Source organism: Callospermophilus lateralis, chromosome 8 (assembly GCF_048772815.1).
Source record: "Callospermophilus lateralis isolate mCalLat2 chromosome 8, mCalLat2.hap1, whole genome shotgun sequence".
In the NCBI taxonomy this organism is placed as follows: Eukaryota; Metazoa; Chordata; class Mammalia; order Rodentia; family Sciuridae; genus Callospermophilus; species Callospermophilus lateralis.
In genome coordinates, this window is record NC_135312.1 from 17,786,858 (window position 1) to 17,811,161 (window position 24,304).

Consider the following 24,304-nt stretch of genomic DNA (forward strand, 5'->3'; position numbering starts at 1 on the left):
CGCTACTCCCATCATAGTCTAAGGAGTAATCTGGGGAGCTTTACATGCTCAGCTTGCATGGTCCTGTATTAAATGCTATGCAATCCATCCTCCTTACAAAATCATTAGGAATCCCTTTTAGAACATCCCTGGGGCAATCCCATAAATCTTTCCAGCACCTTCTGCACCTTTTCAAAACATATACATAATAATGAGATGCAAATGTGTAAAGTGAGGTTTATCCAGTATTCCAGAATTGGGAGGGTGGTAATAGAACCAATTGCATTATAAAACTCTAATAGGAAGCACGAGATGGCCAGAGCATCACCCAGGATGCAAAGTCTGGATACATAAAGGATGCAATGTTCTCAGGAAGACTCTTTAGGTCCTGGAGACTAGAAGCATTTTTCCGAGGGTAGCATTTACTTTAATTACCCTCTCTCTTCCAAGGGAGAAAAGCCTGTTGTTGCATCTATAATGTAGTCTTAGTTTTCGATGCCAAAAATGATTCAGTAAACACAGTTATGTTATGGTATACTATTTCTTATTCAGTACTCAAATTAATCTCAAGGCAGTGCTGGCATTAATTCAATTTGATGCCTGTACTTAGGATTTCACATAGGTGCCTTCATCTAATTCTTCTTCTCAACTAATAAAATCTTAATTCATGGTAATATATTTATTTCTAGTTCAGTTCATGTTAAGGAGTGCAGTACTTTACAGAAAACTAATTAATATCAATCATATATTATAACACTTTTAATGGTTCAGAGGAAAATCCTACACTAGAGGAAAGATTAGATGAACCAAGGGGTCTTAGCCCAGCCTATTTACTCTATTTTTAGAATTTGAGAAAAAGATACCAAGCATCATTTCAGATATAAATTTAATTGAAAGTGTGCATCATAGGAAGGCTGGGAATTAAAAACCCCGGTACTGATCCCTAATAAGACATTGATTTGATGTGACCCAAGAATGTAATTTATACCCTCAGATTCTGTTTTCCACCTATTTTGTGTAATAACCATATAATTTGCAAGTTGGTAAAGATATTCAAATTCAGGTGCATGCCTCGATTAAAATAATGAACAACTTCACTAATAACAAGCCTTCTGCCTCTGCCGTTGTTGGTAACGATTCTATTTTTATGAAATGTTTGAGTAAGGTTGATGGCATCGTATTTCCTGCAATTGTATAGTCAGTGGGAGAGTTGGAGTGTGAGCCCCTGACTGTGACACAAAACCTACTCCCTGGAGATGTGCAGCCAAGTGGCCCTCACACTTCCTTAGGGAGCTACATAAAAGGCCTCATTCCCTCCCAGGCACGAAGAACTGGAAGAATGAGTTACACACCTCTGAAAAAATCTTTTTTTTTTAATATTTATTTTTTTTTTAGGTGTAGATGGATACAACACAATGCCTTTATTTTTATGTGGTGCTGAGGATCGAACCCAATGCCCCATGCATGCTAGGCGAGCACTCTACCATTGAGCCACAACCCCAGCCCCTGAAAAAATCTTAAAACAAGCAAACAAACAAAGACAAATGACCACAATAGATCGTCTGAAATGCACAGTCATAATATCCAATCTTTTCTAATTAGGCATTTCATTTACTTTACAAGAATTTCTTCACTTTGATACACTACCAGCTTAAGGAATAAACAAAAGCATACTACAGTTTAATCATTTTTAATTGTTTCTTTGATAATATAGAGATAAAACTCCAAATCTGATAAATATTTTTTAAACATTTAAATATTTTAAAAACATTTATTTTATTCATTTATTTATATGTAGTGTTGAAAATCAAACCCAGTGCCTCACACATGCTAGGCAAATGCTCTACCACTGAGCCCCAGCCCCAGTCCCTGAAAAATATATTTTTTTAAACTCTCACCAATAGAAATAAAGCAAAGCCCCAAATAACAACAGCGCAAAAGCTCCTAGGTACAAAGATAATTCCTCCTGATACTCACTTCCAAAATTGAATCCATAGACGATAACCCCAGGACGAGTGTCATTCATTTTACTGCAGTGCAAATACTTGTATCACTAGTTGGGGAAATGCTTGCAACGGGGGCTTACACTTGCTACTTTTTAATTCACAAGGGTACAGTGACGTAGGAGGGCACCTCAGAGTCACTGCTCAATGAACTCCACGATAGGGCACAAATTTGAAACCTAATCTTAGCCAGATATGGACGTAAGAGCAAATATGTACAGTATCATGTGCTTCCCAACAGCCCCGAGTCTCGAGGGAGCTCTCTGACATCAGCAGTTGAGACAGGTGGTTCCCTTTCCAACTGTGGAAAATAAACCCTAGTGCAGAGGCACTAAGTAAATATAGCAGTACTGTAATTTTTCCTGGGTGCACTCTCCTTGTGGATTCTATCCTAGGATGGTACTTTATCCAACAAACCCGTTTGGGGCATACTTTCGTGCCAATAACCGGCTGCACGTTTGCCAACAGGTTGTTATTGGCATTAAAGATACTGGGGAAGGCTCTGCTTTGCTGTCCTAGTTGGAGGAACTACAGTTTTCCTCCTCTGGTTTATTCAGAATATGTAGTCAAGTGACTGCCCAAACCTCTGCTGGACTATGTCACCCTTTGTCCCCTGTTATTAATACAACCCAACAGAATGACAGACAAGAGTCAGACCATCTTAAAATCACATGCATAGGGCAGGTCAATACCAATCATATCCAGTTTGAGGCTGCCAGCTAAAATCAGCTGAGATGGACTGAGCCCTTTGTGGTCACAACTATTTGCTTTAGAATTTAAGAATGACTAGCAGAAGGGCACCCTGTAACGTGTGTATAAAATTACTTAATTCAGCTTCTATTTCCCTTTCGGAACATAGATACTTTTACACTCTGACAGCCACTGGCTCTTAAAGCATTCTCCTTTTTGTTGTATCGCCTTAGAAACACAAATCTTGTTCCCTGGCAGCAGCCTGCTAAGTGCTGTACCACAAGCCCAAACTAGTTCCCCCTCGCAGCTTTAATTCACAGTAAGTGGCATGAAAGGAGGTCAACCCTCCTCAGAAAACACTCACAGTTCTTTTCGACTTCAGAATCTATTTCAGAAAGCCACATTCCCTGGTATGTAAAGAGGGGCTGCGGTTTTGAGACTCAGACCCTAACTATTGACAACTTTTTGGAATGGTCTACACAGGGGCGAAAGTAGGGAGATGATCTGAGTTTCAACTCCTGATCGTAGTTTTCCGTGAATTCAGAGAACTCGGAGACAAGGAAGGCGGCAACTTCTCCCCTATAACCTTTTCTTCTGGAAACTGCGATGGCATGCATACATGTTATGGCTTTTCTCTCTGGAGGTGTTCATTGAGTGCTTAACTCAATAATGCCATCTTAATCCTGAATGTCTCCATGGTAACCTACGACTGTAATAAACAAGTCTAAAGAATGGAAAATGAAGCAAAGTCCTCCTGCTGCCCCCTAACCTCCAACTTGGAAAGAACCAGGTCCTCTCTGCTACATAGTCTGTAGGTCTTTCAGCAAGTGTGAAAAAAGTGTCATAAAGAAATGACATCCAACTTTTGGTGCATGCATATTTTGCCAAGCAATATGCTAAGCAGTTAGGTGGATTATCTTAATCCTTACCCTAATGGTAGGAGTAAGTGCTATTATTCTGCTGATTCTAGGGATGAGCTCACTGGACGTTAGAGAGACTAAGAAACTTTTCTAAAGATAGAAAATGGGCGTGTGGGAGACTGAAGATGTGAGGCCAATTCTGTCTGTCTCCAAACATTTAACATTTTGCTCTTAATAACCGGCTGTGCAGAAAAATGGCACATAACTTATATATCTAGGAATTTCACCACAAATCAGAAGGGAGCCACAGTTTCAAGTTCACAAGGGCAGTAAAAAAGCAAAAATATCTAGCTAAAACCACTGAGGATATTTGAAAAATAGATTAAGATTAAGAACACAGCCTACAAGTTTGATCAGACACCCTGCTCTGATCAAAGGAAGACCTTCTACAAGTGTCTATGAACTTGATCTGATGTGTCACTTAAGAGAATGCAACTCTCTTTGCAGTTCAACCTATAAAGTGAACTTGGGGTGTTTGATTCAGGACACTGAAGAGCATCCCCAAAGGAGAAAGGGCTCTGACTATAATACCGCCCTTCTCTTTAAATGAAATGAAAGACTCCTTTTGAAGTGGCAACTCCAAACAAGGACCAGAGTTAACACATCATTAGAACACAAGGCAAACCATATTTTGAAGATGTTTTATATTCTACAAATGAGCATGCAGGCCAAATCTATACCATGAAGCATATGTAATCTGTTCATCTAATCTGGAACAGATCTTGACAAATAGACCATAGTTTCACCTGTCAGCAGCAATATTCAAATCAACTTCTAATGGATATTTTATAAACTTTTCTTGGAAAAGTGGTCAACTATGACAAGGTCACATAGTTTTGGGACATTCAAAACTCTTATGGTGCCAGTCTTTAGAGAGGGGCTAAAATATGTGGTTTTCAAAACTCCTCTGATTCTGGAAATGTGAAAAAGAAAAAAAAAAAGATAGAAATTCATTGAACCTAAAGAAATGTGGGCTTTGGGGATTTCATGGCCCTGGTTTTACAGCAATTATAACTGAGGTCCAAAGTACCTGCATCCCCTGGTAGACCTTTGGGCCAACAATGAAACAGTGTTCAGAATACATGTCCCAGACCACAGAGTCAGAGTAGGCTGCCTCCCCTGATGTCTGCACACCTTCTGGAGCCTGAAAGACCAAAGGCAATCTGGGATGGCCTATGGCCATTTGAGGAAGTAGGCAAGGGAGTATTCATTCTCAGCTAACCACAGCCACTATCACTACCACACCTAAGACCAAAACCAAAACCACACTGACTTGTATAACTTAGTAAAAATGAAGAGCTGCACTCTTCTGGTTATGCAATATCAAGAACATTAGGCCAAGTTCACATTCATCATCCTTTTCTGTTTATGCAAATTATGCTTCCAGGAACACACACTTCAAAGCAGAATGAGAGCTCAGGTGGACATGGAACACACTGGCTGTGCTGCGGTGTCCTCACCAAAGACAAACAAGCAGAGACAGGACCAGGAGTGTGAAGTCCACTCTGTCCACACTACGGCAATACCACAGATTGAGCTGATCAGCTTCTCTGAGTCTCAGTGCCTTCCAGGTGGGGAATGAGAATAATATCTAGCCCACAAGCTTTTCATCAGAATCCAACAGGGCTATGTAAAGGACACACATAGATAAGGAGACCTCCAGAGTGCCTGGAGGTGGTGCCCATTTCCTCCTTTAAGAGGCTTCAACTAGTTCTCTGTCCTCACAGCTTTTCCTCTCTCACCTGACTCAGGGGTATTGATTATAAGGTATGTGCAATAAGCCTCCATGCTTTTTGTTCCTTGGAGTAGACTTGGGATTCATGAAGACACAGACACAGGGGAAATGCTCATGCTTCCATTTGGGTGCCTTGCACATGGAGAGGACAGGAGGCAATCCTGCCCAGAGCACAAGGTAAGCCTGCACAATAAATGTGTAAGAGAGAGGCCCTTCTAAAGTCCAATGCATGAAAAAAAAAAAAACTCAAAAAACCTTTGAAATGGAAATAAAATGAGATTGGATTCACGACCAATGCTTAATCATTGCAAGTTTGGGCAAATAGCTGAGGAAAGATACTGTGCAAATTGCCACAAAACAAGCTCTTTTAAAAGAACTAGTAGCAATGCCTGTTTCCAATTTCCAACATCTCTTTAGGTATTTACAGGAAAAAAAATCATCAAAAATTACATATAAAAAATCGAAACTTAAAAAAACTCCCAAACCAGGTGAATTCCCCATGGGGGGGGGGGGAACAAAACTGAAAGTTGGATTGATTATAAGCACTGAAGCTTTATTTGAATGTCTGCATCATAAAATGACCCTATAAATGCCCAGAGTTATAAATAAGGAAAACAAGTTGGTGACATAGGAGAGAAGAGATATGTTCATAAAATCCATGTGTTATTTTTCTAAATATTATCAATAACCACTGACACTTGAAAGAGGACCAGAGAACAGAAAAGAAAATATCATCCTGCTTGGAAAAATTAACCACAAGGAATCCGTCTCTTCAATTCATGTCTGCAGTTGATATTTATAGTCTCAGACAGTAACTTTAGACATGTCCAAGGGTGCACAATGGACTTCCTTCTCCCTGACATGAACTCTGCCTAGTATATGCTGAGTGTTTCTTATCTGAAGTACTTGGGACCTGAAGTCTTTCAGATCCTTTTTTTTTTTTTTTGTTTTGGATTTTGTTTTGGATTTTGAAATGCTTGCATATATGGAATGAGATATTTTGGGGATGGGACTCAATTCTAAACATCAAATTCTTTTATGCTTCACATAATGCCTTATACATTCTGAAGAGTAATGTCATACAATACTTTTATTGCACCTGTGTTTGGGCTGAAACTTATCACTAGGTCAGCTGTGGAATTTTCCACTTGTGATATGATGGTGAGTTTCAAAAATCTGGCTTTCAAACTTGGAATGTTCAATCTGTGGATATTAACTATTCAGATTATTTTCACTTTGTAAAGCTAGATAAAGATGACCCTAAAAAATTAAAATTAATCTAAAAATTCTTGAGTAAAAAAATTCCAGTAAGCCAGGTGTGGTGGTGTACACCTATAATCTCAGGGGCTCAGGAGGCGGAGACAGAAGGATTGCAAGTTCAAAGCCAGCCTCAGCAAGTTGGCAAGACCCTGTCTCTAAATAAAACATAAAAAGGTCTGGGGATGTTCTCAGTGGGTAAGTGACTCTGAGTTCAATCCTGGATACCAGAAAGAAAAAAAAAAAAAAACGATTCCAATGAGGTTAAGTAATTTCTTTATCTCTGTCATGCTATGACAAAGACACACTCCACAGACCTCTCACATACAGCCCATGTGCGAATTATATGTCTCTACAATTGTGTAGAACACAAGAGAAAAGGGGAAACCTCAGCAAGAATTTGGTATGCTCCAAAAGATGGCCCAGGAACATGCTAGGTACTCAACTTGTATAAGGTTCTATGATCATCTTCTCCAAAAGCATCCACAGTCTTAGAGTCAGACACACACAATCAATCAAAGACCCACATGCCCATACAACAATAGTGAGTGTGTTGGGGAAGGAAGGGTGGGGTTCAGTAAAGAGCTTGAAAATAGATCTAATTAACCTTATAAATATAGCCAGGCCCGACGAAGACTTTTATAGACCACTGCCCCATATATAATTCAATATTAAAACTAGACTCATCACTAAATCATGTACATACACAGATGCCCAATGAAGTTTTGATCTCTGTTATAATGGGTGTTTCAATGATTGGTTTAAAAGATCAAATAGCATAATGTTTCAAAGGAAGAGTTTTGATGCCCAACTAGGTGCCCTGCTTTGCTGGGGGCTTGGACTGATAGATAGTGTAGTATTGGGCAATCCCTGTGGATACCAACATGAAAATACAGGACAACAGCAAAGGTTTGCCAGGATCTTAACCACCCATTCATGGACTTCCTAATACAAGTTCTGGGATCCCAAACAAAGGACTGCAAGGGCCGTTCTTGTCTGGAAAGTAGCATGTGTATTCCTCTGGCTATTGGTGGGCTACCAGGGATAGGGATTGCTGGGACCTTAGAGAGGTGTCAGACAGAGAGAGGAAAGATAAGGAGGCAGAGACAGCTTTTCCTTTGACATGAGACAGAACTAGGCCGTGACAATTCTTAACTTTTTGAATGCTTTGAGATACTTAATAACCCTGGACTTCTATAAAATTGAGATGACACCACTGTCCTCATGAGTAGGTAAGGATCAGACACTTAGCTTGGTACCTGGTAGGCATTTGGTAAATGGTAATTCTCCTTAATGCTAAGGGATTGGAAAATAAAAAGTCCTGATGAGAAATGATGAATCACACAAGGGTTAGCTGCTAAGAGAAACGCAAAAAGAAAAAGAAATATATATATGAATATGAAATGTAGTGCGAGCTTAGACTTGACTCTCAACAAGGTGGGTGGTAGATACAGGTGCTAATGTGATCTTAACATGAAAGCTGGTCTTTAACCTATGAAATGCCAATCACCAGAAGACCAGAGAAATAAGACTTAGAGTAGTTTAAAATGGAACCAGGATATTTTTAAAATATCTAAGTTATAATGTATATCAGGTACCACCTTCCCAAGTACTTCACAGATATTCTCTTAGGCAATGAGAACTATTGCTTCCCTCTTTTTCTCAGGCGGAAAGACTGAGATGCAGAGACTTAGGGAAATTGTTCAAGGTTACATATCCAATAAACAGGAAGGTTGGGCCTGAGCCTGGGCAGCCTGCTTCTGGGGTCATGCCCCTAACACACACTTGGCCTCCAACCAACAAATTGACTCTCCCTATTACCTGCCAAAGTTTTAGAATTTTACTGCTTAAAACTGGGAAGCATTTAAGCTACAGAGTTGGGTAAGACCTGGCTCCCAGTCTCATGGGGACACAGTCTAACAGAGAGAATGGGAGCTTTGGGTATGGAAGAAGTAAGGAATCTATAGAACATAGTGAACAGGGAAAGCAGAACCCAGCGTGGCTGCAACAGAGTGAGGAAGGGGAAGCAGGCATTATCAGGACAGTCTGACCCATGTCCCCACTTTAAAACCAACCTGTGTGTTGGGAACACTCAGTAAAATAACCCTTTGTTATCTTTGTATTATTAAGATCATGATATTTTCCATTGTTGTTATTTATATATATAAACAAAATATCCATGAGGCATTTGTGATCTTGTAGGGTCAGAGATGTGGACATGAATAATTGTAATAGAAGTTCTCATGTTTTCTGATTACTTGAGGTCTTAGATGAGACATGACACAGTCTTGACTTAATCTCACTGCTAGTTTCTAATAGTCATCTGATGATCCTCCTAATGAGTGACATGTCTGAAAGTATTTGCTATTGATTTTTGATATAGACAATTATGAATTTATCTAAGAAACACATGTTTACCTACAACTAGTCAATAAAGTTCCAATAGGACATAAAATTAGGGGTCCATCAAGGATCGGAGAAATTATGATAAGTGAATGTGAATTTTATCAACAAATATATATAAAACGCATAGGGTAGCTCTTTAAAAGCACCCATTTATTATTGTGGTAAGAACCATCAACGTGAGATCTACCTTAAACTTTCATGTGGAGGATACAATTATGATACTTACAGCAACAAAGTCATACTGCATTTACCTCACATGACTGAAACCAAAAAGCATCTATTCTTAAAAAAAGTGTGATTCTGGAGTCTCTTTGGGAACTGCATGTTCCCAAACATAACAAATTACAAACTGAATAATCACAAAAGAGAAAGGTTGACCCACAAAGAGTTCATTAGGATTAGTGTGAAAAAATACTTAATCAATGAAACTGATTTTTTAAGTTAAAAATGTACTAGGAAATATTAAGAGAAAGGCAGAGAGTGTTCCCCTAAGGAGATCACAGGTTCAAGAGCAGATCCTCAGTTGGGTTTTTCAGGCCAAGGCAAGAGGCTTTGTGGGGGAGCAGCTCCTCATACCCTGGCCTGACTCCGACCTCAGCTCACAGCCCGAGGCCTGAGGAAAGCTGGGGGGCTCTCTGCATCTCAGTTTCCTTAACTATAAAGCAGAGCTCACCAGTGCTTACCTCTATGAGGACCATAAGAGATAATACCCCTGAAGGTTAATTTTTATGTGTCAATTTAGCTAGGCAATGAAGTCAAAGTATTTGGTCAAACAATAGTTTAGATGTTGCCATAAAGGTACTTTGTAGAAGGGACAAATATTTATAACCAGTTGTGGGTATACCACAGCAGATCAGTCGGAGGACTTAAGAGCAGAAACTAAAGTTTCCTTGAGAAGAAAATCTCTGAGAGAGTAAATCCTCTAGTTTCTGGCCTGCGTGGCTGTCCTGTGCATTTTGAACTTATGACTACAGCATCAACTCTTCAAGAATTTCTAGCTTGTTGACCTGCCCTACAAATTGGATCCCTGATAGCCTTAACGATCATGGTAATGCCTTAAATCTCTCTGTTCCCACCCACCACCCAACATAGTCAATGAGCATATGAAATAAAATAGAATGAAGGCCCTTTATCGCCAGTTGGTTAACTAGAGAAATGTGTAAAAGCTCGGGATTGTTATTTATAATGAGATTATTTTTCAAAAACAAATCCAGAACCTTCTGAGCAGAAGAAATGCGAACAGGTTAACATGAGGCTTAAAGAAGATATTTAGAACACAAGCCACATGAGGGCAAGGCCATTGTCTTGTTGCTAGGTCGTAAAACGGTCATGAACAACTCAGTAAACACACATGGATAAAGGGAGGAAGGCTAGAGTTCTATAGCTCTATAGGTTGAGCATCTTTTCCCTATTAACTGATTTGAACCCAAATTATTTTACTTTTGAGCTAATAACAGAGGAGGGCAGAGGAGGTGGGTATTCATCCATCCATCTCCACAGTCATCGGGTTCCAATGAGCATGAATGCCTTCCACATTCCCCAGGCTAGACTGGCCTCAGGACTGTGAAGAGGAGACATAATTCTTACCTTTGGAGCACTCACATGTTGGAGGTAAACATATAAATAAGCAAGTATAACTACCTCATTACTAGGTCCTGGAGTGAAGCCACACGGGAGGTACCTGGAGAGCCCAGAGAACACATACACCCCTCACCTCTTTTAGAAGGGATTCATTCATTTATATAGATATTCACTTATTAAATAAATCTTCATTATGTAACTCAGTACCAAGCATTATGCTGTACCCTGGAAATACTAAAAAAAAAAAAACATCCCAGATATTAATAATGACTCAATTGCATTGATGATTGATGGTTATTGATGTTTCAAATATTTTTCTAGGTCCTTTACCTTTACTTACTGATTCTCTTCATGCACCAAGGAATCTGGTATGTATTTCTCACACCCTTTCCTATAAGTAATCGTATAGGCATAAATTTGTGTGTTTATTTTCCAAGTTCATTGGTCGCCCATTAACCAAAAGGCATACTGTTAGGTACCAATTTAAAGAACACATAATATGTGTCCTTAAGTCCAATGGAAGAGACAGAGCCACAAACACAACTGCAGATCTCCTGACTCCCGTAGTCTTATTGAGGCCCTGTCGTAAACATAAGCAGGTCCTTTCAAAACTTGCCCCACACTGGAGAATATAATTTTGAACACAACTAGTTAGATGGGTCAAGAGTGTTTTGTCTCATTATTATCAGGCAAACAACCAAAAAGAAGTACTGTTAACATGGGTGACAGATGTCTTCAAAATCTTATTTAAAAACAAGACTCTGTTTTTGTGACTAACCACATTAATTGCAGGTCAGCGTGGCCTAAGCCAATCACAGTTACCTGGGACACGATGCAACATCATGGCTTTGAGTGACCTTCCAGCCATTGACAGTAGCGTAAAGCACTGCTTCTCAAGCACTCAATATCGAAAGTATAAACACAGCAACAGAAGATGTGGGTATTAATATCCTGCATTATTGATAAATAGTATGTATCTGTCATCAGTTAGCAGCAACTATATACTGCAGCAATTTCTAAATGAAGCCTTATAAATAACTGTAGTTTTAATTACCCCCAGAAAACTACAACATCTATCAACACTCATGACTCCTGGTAAGAATCATGGAGGTTCTAGAAAGTTCCACGGTTACTCAAAAAGTGAATGGCAATTAAAGAGTAAAGATTTTTTTTTTTTTAATCTTAAGGGGAAAATGCCATCTCTATTCAACACACACAAATCTAGATTTTCTCGGGGATGGAAATCATGAAAGAGCACGCACCAGCTAATGCGTGCACACACTCTTCATGTTGGAAAGAAAGCAATAAAGAAAAAGGAAGAGTCCCCAGTCAAATCAGAGATGAGATTATGCAATAGCCAATATGGGGATCAAGGAAGAGGGACTCCTTTGGGATAGAGGAAAATGGGTTCTCTCCTTTCTTTTGTACTTAGGACTGACTCCATTCCTCTTTTTAATGTTTAAAATTGGTATCCTATCTATCTACAAAAATGGGATTTGGGATTACATACAAAGTTAGACACATGAAACAAGACAATAAAAATGAAAACTAGATCAAATCAGTTTAAAGGGAGCAAGGAAATAAATGCTGCCATATACCTGGAGTGCACTATATTTTTATAACTAAGTTCTACATTTACCTCTGAATTTCCTGGCAGTTTGAACAAAAATTAAAATGCACTGGGTTTAATAAATATCCGTAATTCAACAAAAGGAAACAGGACTTCCCCATCCTCCTTACTTTGACTCTAACCAATTTCCACTCCTTCCCAGATATAAGGATTCTTGTTTCTTTCTCTATAGCATTTATCAATATTCTAAATTCTAGCTTTTTTATTTATTTTCTCTTAATGCTACTGGACTGTAAAGTTCATGAGGACAGGAGTTGGTTTTTTTGTTTTGTTTTTCATTGTTTTATCACAAATTCCTAGAACAATGACTGGCATGTGGTAGAAAACAGAGGGGGGTGGATTTTATTCCCACTTCTGAATTTTGGGGAGAAATTTATCATCAGATCTGTGATAATTTGGATATGAGATATCCCCCCCAAAACTCATGTGTTAATTCAGGAGCATTCAGAGGAGCAATGATTAGATTATAAGAGCTATAACTCAATCAGTGGATTAATCCATTTGGTGGATAATTCAAAAGGACTACTGTGCTAGATATTAACAATAGGTGGATGGAGGAAGGAGATCACTGGGAGTATACCTTTGGGGATTATATTTTGTGCCTGTCTCTTCCTTCCACTCCCTCTCTCTATGCTTCCTGAGCCACCAGCCCAGCAGGTAACCTCTTCCATGCCCCTCCACCATGATGTTCTGCTTCACCAGGAGCCCAGACCTGTGGAGTTGGTCAACCATGGACTGAACCTCTTAAATCATGAGGTTAGAATAACTTTCCTTCCCCTGAGATGCTCTTGTCAGGTATTTTGGTCATAGCAATGCGAAGCTGAAAACACAAAGTCCTGTAACTAAATCACACCGGGCTATGGGGCTACACTGAGTTGGGTTGACATTCATGATCAGCTTCAAATGAAAGGCACACGCAAACATGTGGTAACAAGGACACAGAATTTGGAGCCAGAAGATCAAGCTTCAGTTACCTGGGCCACCACATCCTCCCTGTGTCTTCTATCAGGCAACAAGGCATAATGAGAGATTCTGAACTCAAGGGACCTGGCTGTAAATCCTGCCCTGATACTTCAAAACTTGAAAGCTGTGTGACCTTTGAGAATTTACTTAGCCTCTCCATGCTTCGGTTTCTTTATCTGTAGAATAGGGATAATGAGAGTACCTACCTCAAAGGATTTCTGTGAAAATTCAGTGAGTATATATACATATATGATACACACACACACACATATATATATATATATATATATATATATATATATATATATATACACCTATGTATGTGTAGGGATAAGTACACACATGTACAACAAATGGATCATTGCCTGGCACACAGGAAAACTAGTGTTAGCAGTAAACTGAACTCCTGTTCTTCGTTTGTAAAATGTGGATAGTAATTACCCATCGAGCTGGTTGTAAGGATTGAGTGACCTTAATAAGTGACAATGTGCCTAAGTTTTTTGAAGGGTGAATTTGTTGTTGTTGTTTATTTTCATGAGTAGAATTCATTCATCCTAAGCTTTTTAGAAAATGCAAAAATCCCCTCTATCTCAACAAATAGTGAGAACCCTATTAGAATTTTCTTGCATAAATTTCCACATTTCTTTCTATGCCACAATCACAGATATGTGCTTATGAAAACACAAATTTTTAAACAGCATTGGACACACGATATAATGCTCTGAAAACTGCATTTTAAAACTCTTCTCATGGTACTCTATCAGCAACTAAAGATCCATGTCATTCTATGTAACAGCTGCCTAGCATCTCATGATATGAAAGTACCTTGATTTATTTTGCCAATACCCCATTCACACACATTAGGTCATTTCCAATTTGTGAAAGTGCTCTGTAAACTATAAAGAAATATACAAATGCTAGTTATCATCACCATTGTCTTAAAGACAAATATCTAGATATTCTTATTATAGTCTTAAAAGGCCTTTGTCCACCATCTCTTTAGCCCCCTAGAAATGCTGCTTCCATCTAGTCATGTCCACGCCATCATGGACAAAGCATGACATTTAGGAATTCCACATCTGAACACCCACACAAAAATGTGAACTAGTGAGTCAAAACTAGGGGAAGGTGTTGATGAATATTCCCGAGAGTCTATTTTCTCAGCACATAGACGGCTCTCCCTGGCACAGACTGCCTGGCTCTCCTTTGCTACAGACTGACATCACTCACCGTGGCTGCCCTTTTCCCCAGAATCTATGCGTGACCTCAGAATTTTTGACAATGAGCTCCAAGTAGTCATTATGAAGCAATTGGAACAGGCAGGAGAGATAAAATGTATTTGCTAACCCCAGGTTGAGGATATAAAGAATAAAAAGGAAGACGTCTGTAAGTACAAGCTGAGTAACTCCCACGGAAGGGTTTTGTCCTGTATGTAAATGGCAGATTCGGTGGCTATATCCATTCACACCGCTGTCCCCACTATGTGCTGAGCTCCTTGAGATCAGGAAGCACATCCTATCCTCTCTGCATCCCTGCCTTTGCCTAGTAGAATACTACATAAGAACAAGTACTTGAGACGTGTTGTTCTCCTGTGGGTGAGCGATTGGAATAAAGACCGGAATCCCTGATCTCACGTATTTTACAATCTCATTAATTCATAACCAGAATTAAAATAAAATGGCAACATATTCTCTGAAAATAAAATCTGCTGTATTATTTATGGAAGGATTTTGGTAGGATATCCAAATGCATGAAAACAAGTAAATTAGAATTGCTACTCTTTTTTTTTAAACAATAAATTTTCCCTATTAATTAATGTTGTGACTTAAGAGCAAATGTGCATGGTAGGAAATGGAGGGTCCTGCTGACACCAATTTTATGAAGAAGGTAGTTTATATGTTGAGATATATTGCAGATATGCCACTTCCTGGCTGAGGTCCCAGCATGAGCTGGATGGATTCACCTTATAAAACTCTGGCCTTTCACCTCTTTAAGGCTACAATTAACTCCTCCATGAGTTTCATTCATTCAACAAATATTTACTGCATTCCCCACGTGTACCAAACACGACAGGAAGTGCTAGATTTGGGGAGGTCCCATAGGAAAAAATATACATATTTTAAATTTAAAACTGGTAATATGTAAACATTTCAGGCCTCTTCATGAAGGATCATCATGAAAAATATTACCTAATTTTTATCTCCTAATATTAACATTTGAATTCATCACCCTGGCCAGGAAGGTCTTTTTATCCAAACATGGAGGTTAGCAAATAAGTTCCATTATCTCCTGAGTGTTTTGACTATTTGATACTAGCCACCAGAGATTGTTAATAAAGACTGAACTCTAGGAAAAGGACAGCCCTCAATGAGTGATGTCTGCCATGAAAAAATGAGTAGAGCAAGTGACTTTTGTGCCAAGTTGCTATGGGTTGGACCTGGAAATGTCCACTAAGTCCCATGTATTCAGAAACGGGACGTTTGGGAAGTGATCGGATCATGGCCTCATTAGTGGATTAAACCACTGATGCCTGAATAGACTCCTGGCAGATAGTTGGAAGAAGTAAGTAAGTAGGGGTTGCCCTGGAAAGGTTATCTTCTCTTCAGCCCCTGTGTCTGAATGTCTGTCTGTCTCTGTCTTTTTCTGTCTGTCTGTCTCTCTCTCTCTTCCCCTGCTCAACCCCCCTCTTATGGCTGCCATGAGCAGAGCAGCTTTCCTCCCCGACACCCTTCCACCATGATGTTTCTGCCTTGGAGCCAGTTGACCATGGACTGAAACCTCTGAAACTGTGAGTAAATCTTTTCCTCCTCTGAGTTGCTCTTCTCGGGTATTTAGGTCACAGCCATGAAAAGTTGACTAACACACAGCATTTGCCATTCCTGTCCCAATACTTCATGCCAACTGTGCTTCTGCATCCTCTCCTGGTCATGCTACATAACTCTGTTTTGCTCTCTCTTTGTGACTTGCTTTAGCAGCCATCTACTTTGTAAATTGTGACTCAACGTGGTTAATATCCAGTGCTGCTCCCGACCACACTGCACCATCTGGCACTTGGTTACATATCAAACCTCACCGTTCTCTAATTTCTCCATTTGAATATATCTTATTTTTCAAAAAAAAAAAACCCATAAAGCAGGTTGAGGGCAGCAGTCTTATGTCTTCATCCATTCTAGCCTGTATAGCACCAAGAAGACAGCCAGTGATATCAAAAGTACTCAACAAACACGTTTTGTGTGACTGCATGGGGACTGTCAGTCTCAGGGCCCTGATAACCTGTCTGCACATACTAGTTGTACCTTTGCCAAATGTATAACTTTGGATAAAAGCATGCAACTGTAGCCTGCCTCAGTTTTCCCATCTCTAACCTAGAGAGGTAACAATACAAAGTCTCTAAGGTGCTAAATTGAACTACCATGCAATGAGTTTCTATATCTTAGAGGACATTATACTGCAGGGAGGATTTTGCAGTTTGCAATATCTCTTTTCATCTAATAAAATGAGTGTTTTTCTTTCCTTTTAAAAGAAGTGGATTGTAAATCCCCTTGAGAGGCAGCTCAGCTTTTACTCACTCTCTATTCTAAGTTCCCAATAAATGAATGGTGATTGTCTCCTCTTGCTTCAGCCCTTAAAAAAAGTCCACCTTCCTACTAATAGAAAATAGGATTTGAGTGATAGCCCTTACACTAATTGGTCAGGAGCCCTAGATGAAATATTGTTATTGACAGAATGTTCTCCCTTTTTCATGCACTGATAAAGTAGCTTAGCAGAGCATGCACAGAGCAAATGGAGGACAGAGAAAAAGCACCTGAAACTTGGATCAGATCGGAAGAACCAAGTCAGCACAGTAAGGTTCTTGTTAATGAAAGATCCTGCTAAGAGGATACAACAGAAGCTAGCATATTCAAGAAGACAGTGGGAACATGGGAACAGGCGTCGCCAGTGGTGGGTGAGAGGCTAAGAAAAGAGCAAAGACTCAAAAGCTCCGATGTGCTCTATTTGACCCTTGAGGTCCACATAGGATCAAATGTAAATGAAATCACTTTAGAGACTGTAATTTTTAACTCAGCAAGAAGAGTGGTATGCATAAAGAAATCCCATCACAATCTGTCAAAAACTTTCTATCGATTTGAAAAGATAAAACATAAAATGTTCAAAGGAGCATCATAAATATAATGGTACGGGCTAAGATCAGGTGCAGAGAAGCTTCTACCAGTGGGACTGTATTCTGCCGTGGCAGGTGATGAACCACCTCAGCGAGCTACCAGCCCTTTCCTGGAGAGCAGCCTCTGGCTACTATGACTTGATCTAAGTCCTTTTGAAAGGACAAAAATGGAACCAAAGTTAATGTCTATATCAGTCCTCAGGATGGTAGTAATACTCTGGTCAAGATTTCGGTTTGCCATCCCTTGCCACTCAACTAGGGGATGCCGCAGCTGGGAAACGCGTGGGAGGAGATGGAGCTCAGGAGGGGCCAGCAAAGCCTTCTGCCCCTGGGTGATTTGATTGAGGCATGATCCTTGGACAAGTCAAAACTTCTTTCCCCCAAAAAACCCTAAATTTATAAACAAAACTGAAATTACTCATCTTGTCTTTTTTTCTCTTCACCCCAAATTTCCTCCACTCCAGTCCCTAATACCCAAACCTCCCCCCACCTCAGGAAAGGGCAAATTGGGGAGAGCGTTGCTGGGATTCTTTATTGTGGGCTCCTCCTCTCCCGTGGTGCTATCACCCAGACTCTGGAGTTCTTCCTGCTGGAAACCAGACTCCAGTTTGGAAGGAACAGAGAGGTTCCTCCCATCCTTCAAACCAGTTGCAGCCACCAGGAACCTGCCCCAGCCAGGGCTCCAGCTCTGGTGACATACCAGTCATAGGACCCAACCCAGGGCTGGCCATCTGGGTACAGCAAGGAGCCAGCTCAGAGGGGAACCCAGAAGACCAGGGGTTCTTGGATTAAAAGGACAATTGAGTCTCCCCCACCACCCAACTCCTCCCACCACCTTTCTCAAAAGGAAAGGAGTGGGTTCTGCCACTCTGGGCACCATGCAAAGTTACCAATTCCTTTCTCCCACACTCACTCCATTCTTCTGAGGAATGAGGCTGACTTTGATTCTTCAGATTACATCCACAATTAAACTCTTCAAGACTTTGTACCCTGGGAAAATAGTAAACAACCCAACTCTTGTCCTCAGATAACCAAGTGTGTGTGGCCAGGGGGGAGGGGAAATGGAAAGCACTGAATTGAATGAAAAGGAATTCTTCAGCTCCCCCAGAAGGTCTCTGCAGAGAGAAATGCAAGGGGGTGATGCACCTTGTAATTTAAAACTGTTTCTTCCGGGCCTTTCCAGTGCTCAGCCTGAGCCAGGCGTGGGATTTGATTTGGCTGCCCTGACGTGAAAAATGCGCTACACAACAGACACCAGGGTGCCAGGCAGCTGGTCATGTAAAGCCCCCAGGCACACTGAACACCATTTTGTTTGACATTTCAGAAGGATCTGAAAACCGACTCTCCCATCCAGCCCAGGCAGGTGGGAGGGGAAGGGTGAACAAGATAAGCACAACTTTGTGTGGGGCTCTTCTGGAATTTATTGGAAAAGGCAGAGGGAGCCTACTGAAAGCAAGTTTGTTCTTACTGGTACATATTTTGTGATTTAGTTGCTGGGGAAAGGGGAATTATTTGGACTCAGCTTTCAAAAGGAAGTGCAATCCCCAAAAGGAAAAATAGGAACAATCCTATAGCTTAAAGGTAAATATGGCATTTACCTAAATAGACTGTCTCTGCTGCCCCCAAATTACAGTGCAGTGCTAAAAATGCTAGGGGGCATAGTGACAGGGAAGAATGTCATTCATTCATCACACAAGTATTTATTGAATATGCACTAAGTTCATGATGTTCCTCCCCTGCCAGAAGGTGGGCAGAGAAAGACACCTCCGTAATCAGAGATGGATTTTGACCTTATGGAATTTGCAGTCTGATAGGGGAACTCGTAAGCAAACAGCCAAGATCCCTCAGCGTGAGGAAGAAATGTCGTCGGGCATGGTAGAAACAGGTAGAAACAGGCCTTCAGTGGCTCCTGGTGTCCGGCACTCCAAGAGAATTGATTCCCATTAGAGAAAAATATATTGCTTAGCTTCGATATCCACCAGAAGACAGGGAGCCCTCGACATCCCGTCACATCCAGAAGAAAACATCTCAGACAACTTCACCTTCTCACCAAAATATGCAGGAGCACATGCACGCGTGGTCTGAATCTCTATAGCCATGAGGGGTTTCTCCTGTCTCTCTCCCTGAGTAACAGGAGTGAAGTGCATCTGTTCATAAAGTGGCTTTTAATTTTTTTTTTAAACTCTGCCATTCTTAAGAGGATTAGTTTTTATTAGTTCAGTTAATTCACTTTCCTTTGATTTTTTTTTTTATAATGATTTAAAAGCAGGAGTTGACTTTGGTGGCCCACAGTAAGTTTCTGACTTTCTGGGTTTGAGGTGAGGGTTTTCAGCAGCCACGGATCCTTGTGGGCATTTGTTTGGTATACTCCCGACAGATACAATGGAATGCTTCAATGAAAACATGCCGGACTCATTTTCCATCTATGAATGAACAGAAGGCATCCCGTCGTGGCTAAGGAGGGACAAATATTCCACCCCACTGGGGCCTGCTGCCCGGCCCGGGCTGCACCATTATTGTTCCCACTCTGGCTTCCACATGCAATTTACTAAAGTTTGTGCTCTCTCATGGCAGGGTGATTTATCACTGACACCTCTTTGCCACTTCAACTGGGGGCCATTGCAATGGGGCAAGGTTCAAGGAAGTTGGCCAAAACCGAAGCAGACATTTTATCAGCTAACTATTGCGTTTTCTAGTTCTTGACTTTTTCCCAGGAGCTTTAGTTTTTCATTTTGTTGGCTGCTTTTAACTCCTCTGGTGCTGTTCAATCCCGGATTATTTTTTCTGAAAACAATAAAGTATCTAGTACACTGAGTTTGTTTGTTTGCTCGGCTTGGCTTCATTTCTTTTGGTAAAAGGATATCAAGTCTCCTTGGCTCTACCCAGTGAGACTCACCCTGGTTTCAAGTATTAGAGAACTATTACTGAGACACTGGTCAGGTGGGCAGACCGAGGTATGGAACTGTGTCTAGAGCCTTCCATTTTCTCACTGTTGCAGAGGTGACTGAGAAACATGGCGGCCTGCTTGGCTCTCCCATTTAAAAATGATCCCACCTCATTATCCACGCCATTCCTGACTTCTTCACCTGCCTGATGGCCCATTGATTTATTCACTTATTCACACATTCAACAAATGAGTGCCCAATATGAGAAGAGTCGCTGGGCAGTGATTAGCAAGTAGTAGAAGCAAAAAGTGAATAAATACCTATTCTCCTCTCAAGGAATTTGTGACAGTGTGTGGAAAATAATCAACAAATATTTTTGATACCAAAAAAAAAATGAATGAAAATGACTGCTAGAAAAGGCAGTCCATTCAAAGCTGTCAGAGTAAGGAGGAAGAAAAGAAAGAACGAGAAAGAAGGCATGGCTAAAAGGAAGGGTCCGCATGTATTTAGAAATGGATTCCCCAAATGCTCCAATTGTATTGAGGTGAAATTTTGATTTGACCTTCTGAGCTGACACAGGATAAGAGCCAGCACATTCTGTCCCTTAGACAAAGTCTTTCCCCAAAAGTTCACTTTCAGAATGACTTGCCAACCTCCTATCCCTTACTCTACTCCCACCTTCAGCACGGTCTTCGTATTTTCATTTTTTTACTCATGCTGAAACGGCTTTATTTACTTTAAAAGGATCACAACACAGAGTGCACGGAGAACTCATGAGCTTCTTCCCCAGGGCTGGCCACACTCCCATTCTGCACTAAGAGGAGATGCCCTTTCTGAGTCCAGCACGCCAGGGCAATCCCATTGCAATGCTGGCTCAGTCCTGGCCCCTCCTGGGCACAGGTAGAAATGATACCAAGGCACTCTGGATCACCCACAGTGCAACTAGGAGGAAGATGATCCATCACAGAAAAGGAAAGGACCATTCCAACCACTTTATAATAGTACAAACAGGTTGGAGTCCAAGTGGGGCTATGCTTCACTCTACCCTTTCTTGAGATGCCCTAAGCCTTTTTTTTAGGGATTTCCAGCCCTGTTTGGAGAAAGGGATACTCAAAAGCCACAGGAGATGTCCAAGGCAAAAAGTAAAGAAATTATCTTTCATTTCTTATCTTTTCTTAGAAAGACCCCCAAATCAGAAGCCTTTGGGACAGAGTCTGCTCACACACATAAACTCCCGTGCAGCCCCAGGGCTGGGCAGGACCAGTCGCTCACGACATTCCTACCCTCCTTCACTTCAAAGTGTCCACAGGATGGAGCTGCTGGTCATGGGCCACCAGTTGTATGCAGTTTTCATTGACAACTCTCCTGATCAGTCATGCTTTGCACACCAAACAGGAGGCGGGTGGTCTGTCCCCCTTTGCTGTCTTGCATGAAGGATGACATGCTCCTGGTTCATATCATCAGAACGGGTCCATCTCAAGTTCAACACATTATCCTTTGAAGAGTGGAAAGACTCAGACAATGAAAGAGCCTGAAAGACAAACCTTCAAGTGTCCTCAGAAGAAATGTATAAGCACGATTGTCACAGACCTGGAGAGTGAGCGTGGGCCTGAAAGCATTTTGTTTTTAATTAACTTTTGTAAAAATCCTCTCAATCTGAGTGATCTTTCACTGACCCTTTGTCAACGGGGGGAAACAATTATTTTGGTCATTGAAAGAGCCATTTTTACCAATGAACTGTCATTATCAATCAATCTAGGGTTTCCTGCACTAAATACAAAAATGGATAGGAGAATAAATCTGTAAAGGAATAAATTATCCACACACCAATCCCCGCAGGCCATGTGTTTATAAGTCAACAGCTTAAAATGGAAACATCTGATGAAGGTAATACACCTGTTAAAGGAGCATAAAATCCCAAACCCAATGGTAAAATATAAAGATTATAAAGCCTCTTAAAGGAGCCATCAAAACAAACTAGTAAATGAATACATCTGCTCCGTGCCAGACTCCAGTTTATAAGTGCCACTCAAAATAAAAGAGATTTAGGACAAACATTTCGTAAAAGGATGCGAAAAGCCGTGAAGAGAACATATTTGGAGGATGAGAGAAAACAGAATGGATTCAGTTAAAAAGGAGAATTGACCTAAACCCAGTCAAGTCTTCCAACGAAAGGTTTTATAAATCTGGTTTTCACTGGAAGGGGTGAGATGGGAGGAGACACAGCAGGACCAATTTTCATGTCCCATTTTATGGTTTGCTTTAAGTTTATAGGGGGAAAAAAGTGGATTCAGTTTAATGCTAAATGGTTACCTGCATTGAAAACTAATAACCATAAAAAAGGAAAGAAAGAATGAATGAATGAATGGAAAATACTTTAAAAATGAAAAAAACAACAACAACAAAAAAAAACAAAGAAACCTTCAGTCAAGGCAGTTCCTCCCAAAAGTCAACCCTATAATGTTACCTAGGAAATGGGATGAGAAAATGATGTTAATTGTACATGGTGGCATTGCTACCTGCCCTCTGGATTTGTTCTTCATCATGCTGTATTTTTCTGGTTCCTCAGCTTTTCTAAATGCTGTTTGTCAGGGTCCCAGCCCTTAAACGCACGTGTCCCCTGTAACTCTGCTCTCAGCCCACCCTGCTCGTCCTTCTTGCTCTTCCTTGGCCAATCCCATGCCTCTCAAGGTTTTTAACTGCCATGGCTACACTGACGGTTCCACCTTTATGTCTCCAACCCAGACCATCCTGTGCAGCCTGAAAGCCAGGGGACTGAGGGCCACTGCTGCTGGGCAGGTCCAGGGAAACTCAAAATACGTCTCAGTGGGCCTCACTTCCTCCCCAAACCCAGCTGCTTTTCTGCCTGTTCTCTCTGTGTCCTTTGGTAACACAATCTACCCAAACCACGGATGTCGCCTCCACTCCCCAAGTTGGCCCCTTCTTCCCATCCCATTATAGATTCTTTAGTTCAGGCTCTCCTCAACTTACCTCCCTGATATCCCTAAAACACTGCTGGCCATACATCACCCAGGCACTGGTCATTTACGGGCCTCCACCTGGACCTGGAGGAGCTCTTGAACATGGTGGGGCCTCCTCTGCTTTGGCCTTGCCTATGGCTCCAGCCCCATCTCATATCACTGCCTGCTTCCAATTTCCAAAAGAGTGTTCCACATCTAGATCCCTTTGTCAGGCTCTTGCTCAAGGTCTGTCCAAAATCCCTCTCAAGGCCCTCTCCTTATCTACTTCTCTTCTTCCTTTAAGAATCAGCTCAAATGGCCATCTCCCAGGAAGTCCCATTAACCTCTGAAGACTCAGTTAGATGTTCCTGCTCAGACCCTTCAAGTGCCTGATGTTCTTGTCTACACTGCACCCAGTGCACGATAGTCCGTGGTCTAGTCATCTCTTTCCCCCATGAACACTTAGCGGATTGACAACAGGGGCTCTTGTATTCATCTCTGCATCCTCCATACACCTAACACTGAACAACTACCCAGTGTGTGATCTCACCCACAGAAACACACACATGGGTATACTTATACATGGATGTTTTAAGGATTTATGCTATTATGCCAGTGAAACAAGAATTTCATGTGTGGTCATGCACAAAAAAAGTGTTCTTGTTTTTGTTTGGTTTGGTTTTGTAGTTGGGGAACGGGATGATTGCATAGATTTCACCTTATCTTTCCTTCTTTTTTTTTTTGTTTTTTTTTTTTTTTTGTATTTTACCATACCTCCTTTTCTTAAAACCAATCATCTTTGAGTTTGCGTTCACCCAACTTTCTACCTATAATAAATAAGCAACCCTTCCTGGGCACCTGCTTTGTTGAAATACTGTTCTCAGTGCTTTCTACGTCTGAATTAATTTATCTTTGCATTAACCCCTGATAGGTTAGAATGAGAATAACCTACTCAAGACCACACAAATCAAGAGGAATATAATCTTTTATTATTATTATTACTTAGTTGTAGTTGGACATAATACCTTTATTTTATCTATTTATTTTCATGTGGTGCTAAGGATCTTACCCAGAGCCTCGCATGTACTAGGCAAGGGCTCTCCCACTGAGCCACAACCCCAGCCCAGGAGGGA

General features: G+C 40.9%; 1 protein-coding gene across 1 annotated transcript in view; it reads right to left on the bottom strand.

Moving 5' to 3' along the window:
* Window positions 1–2,035, bottom strand: part of Ppargc1a (PPARG coactivator 1 alpha) — a 107,084-nt gene extending 105,049 nt beyond the window's left edge. Inside the window, exon 1 of the mRNA XM_076865366.2 lies at window positions 1,957–2,035. Within this exon, the coding sequence (XP_076721481.2) occupies window positions 1,957–2,001 (45 nt within the window). The 5' untranslated portion in view covers window positions 2,002–2,035. The remainder of the gene's footprint in view (window positions 1–1,956) is intronic.
* Window positions 2,036–24,304: the final 22,269 nt, after the last annotated feature.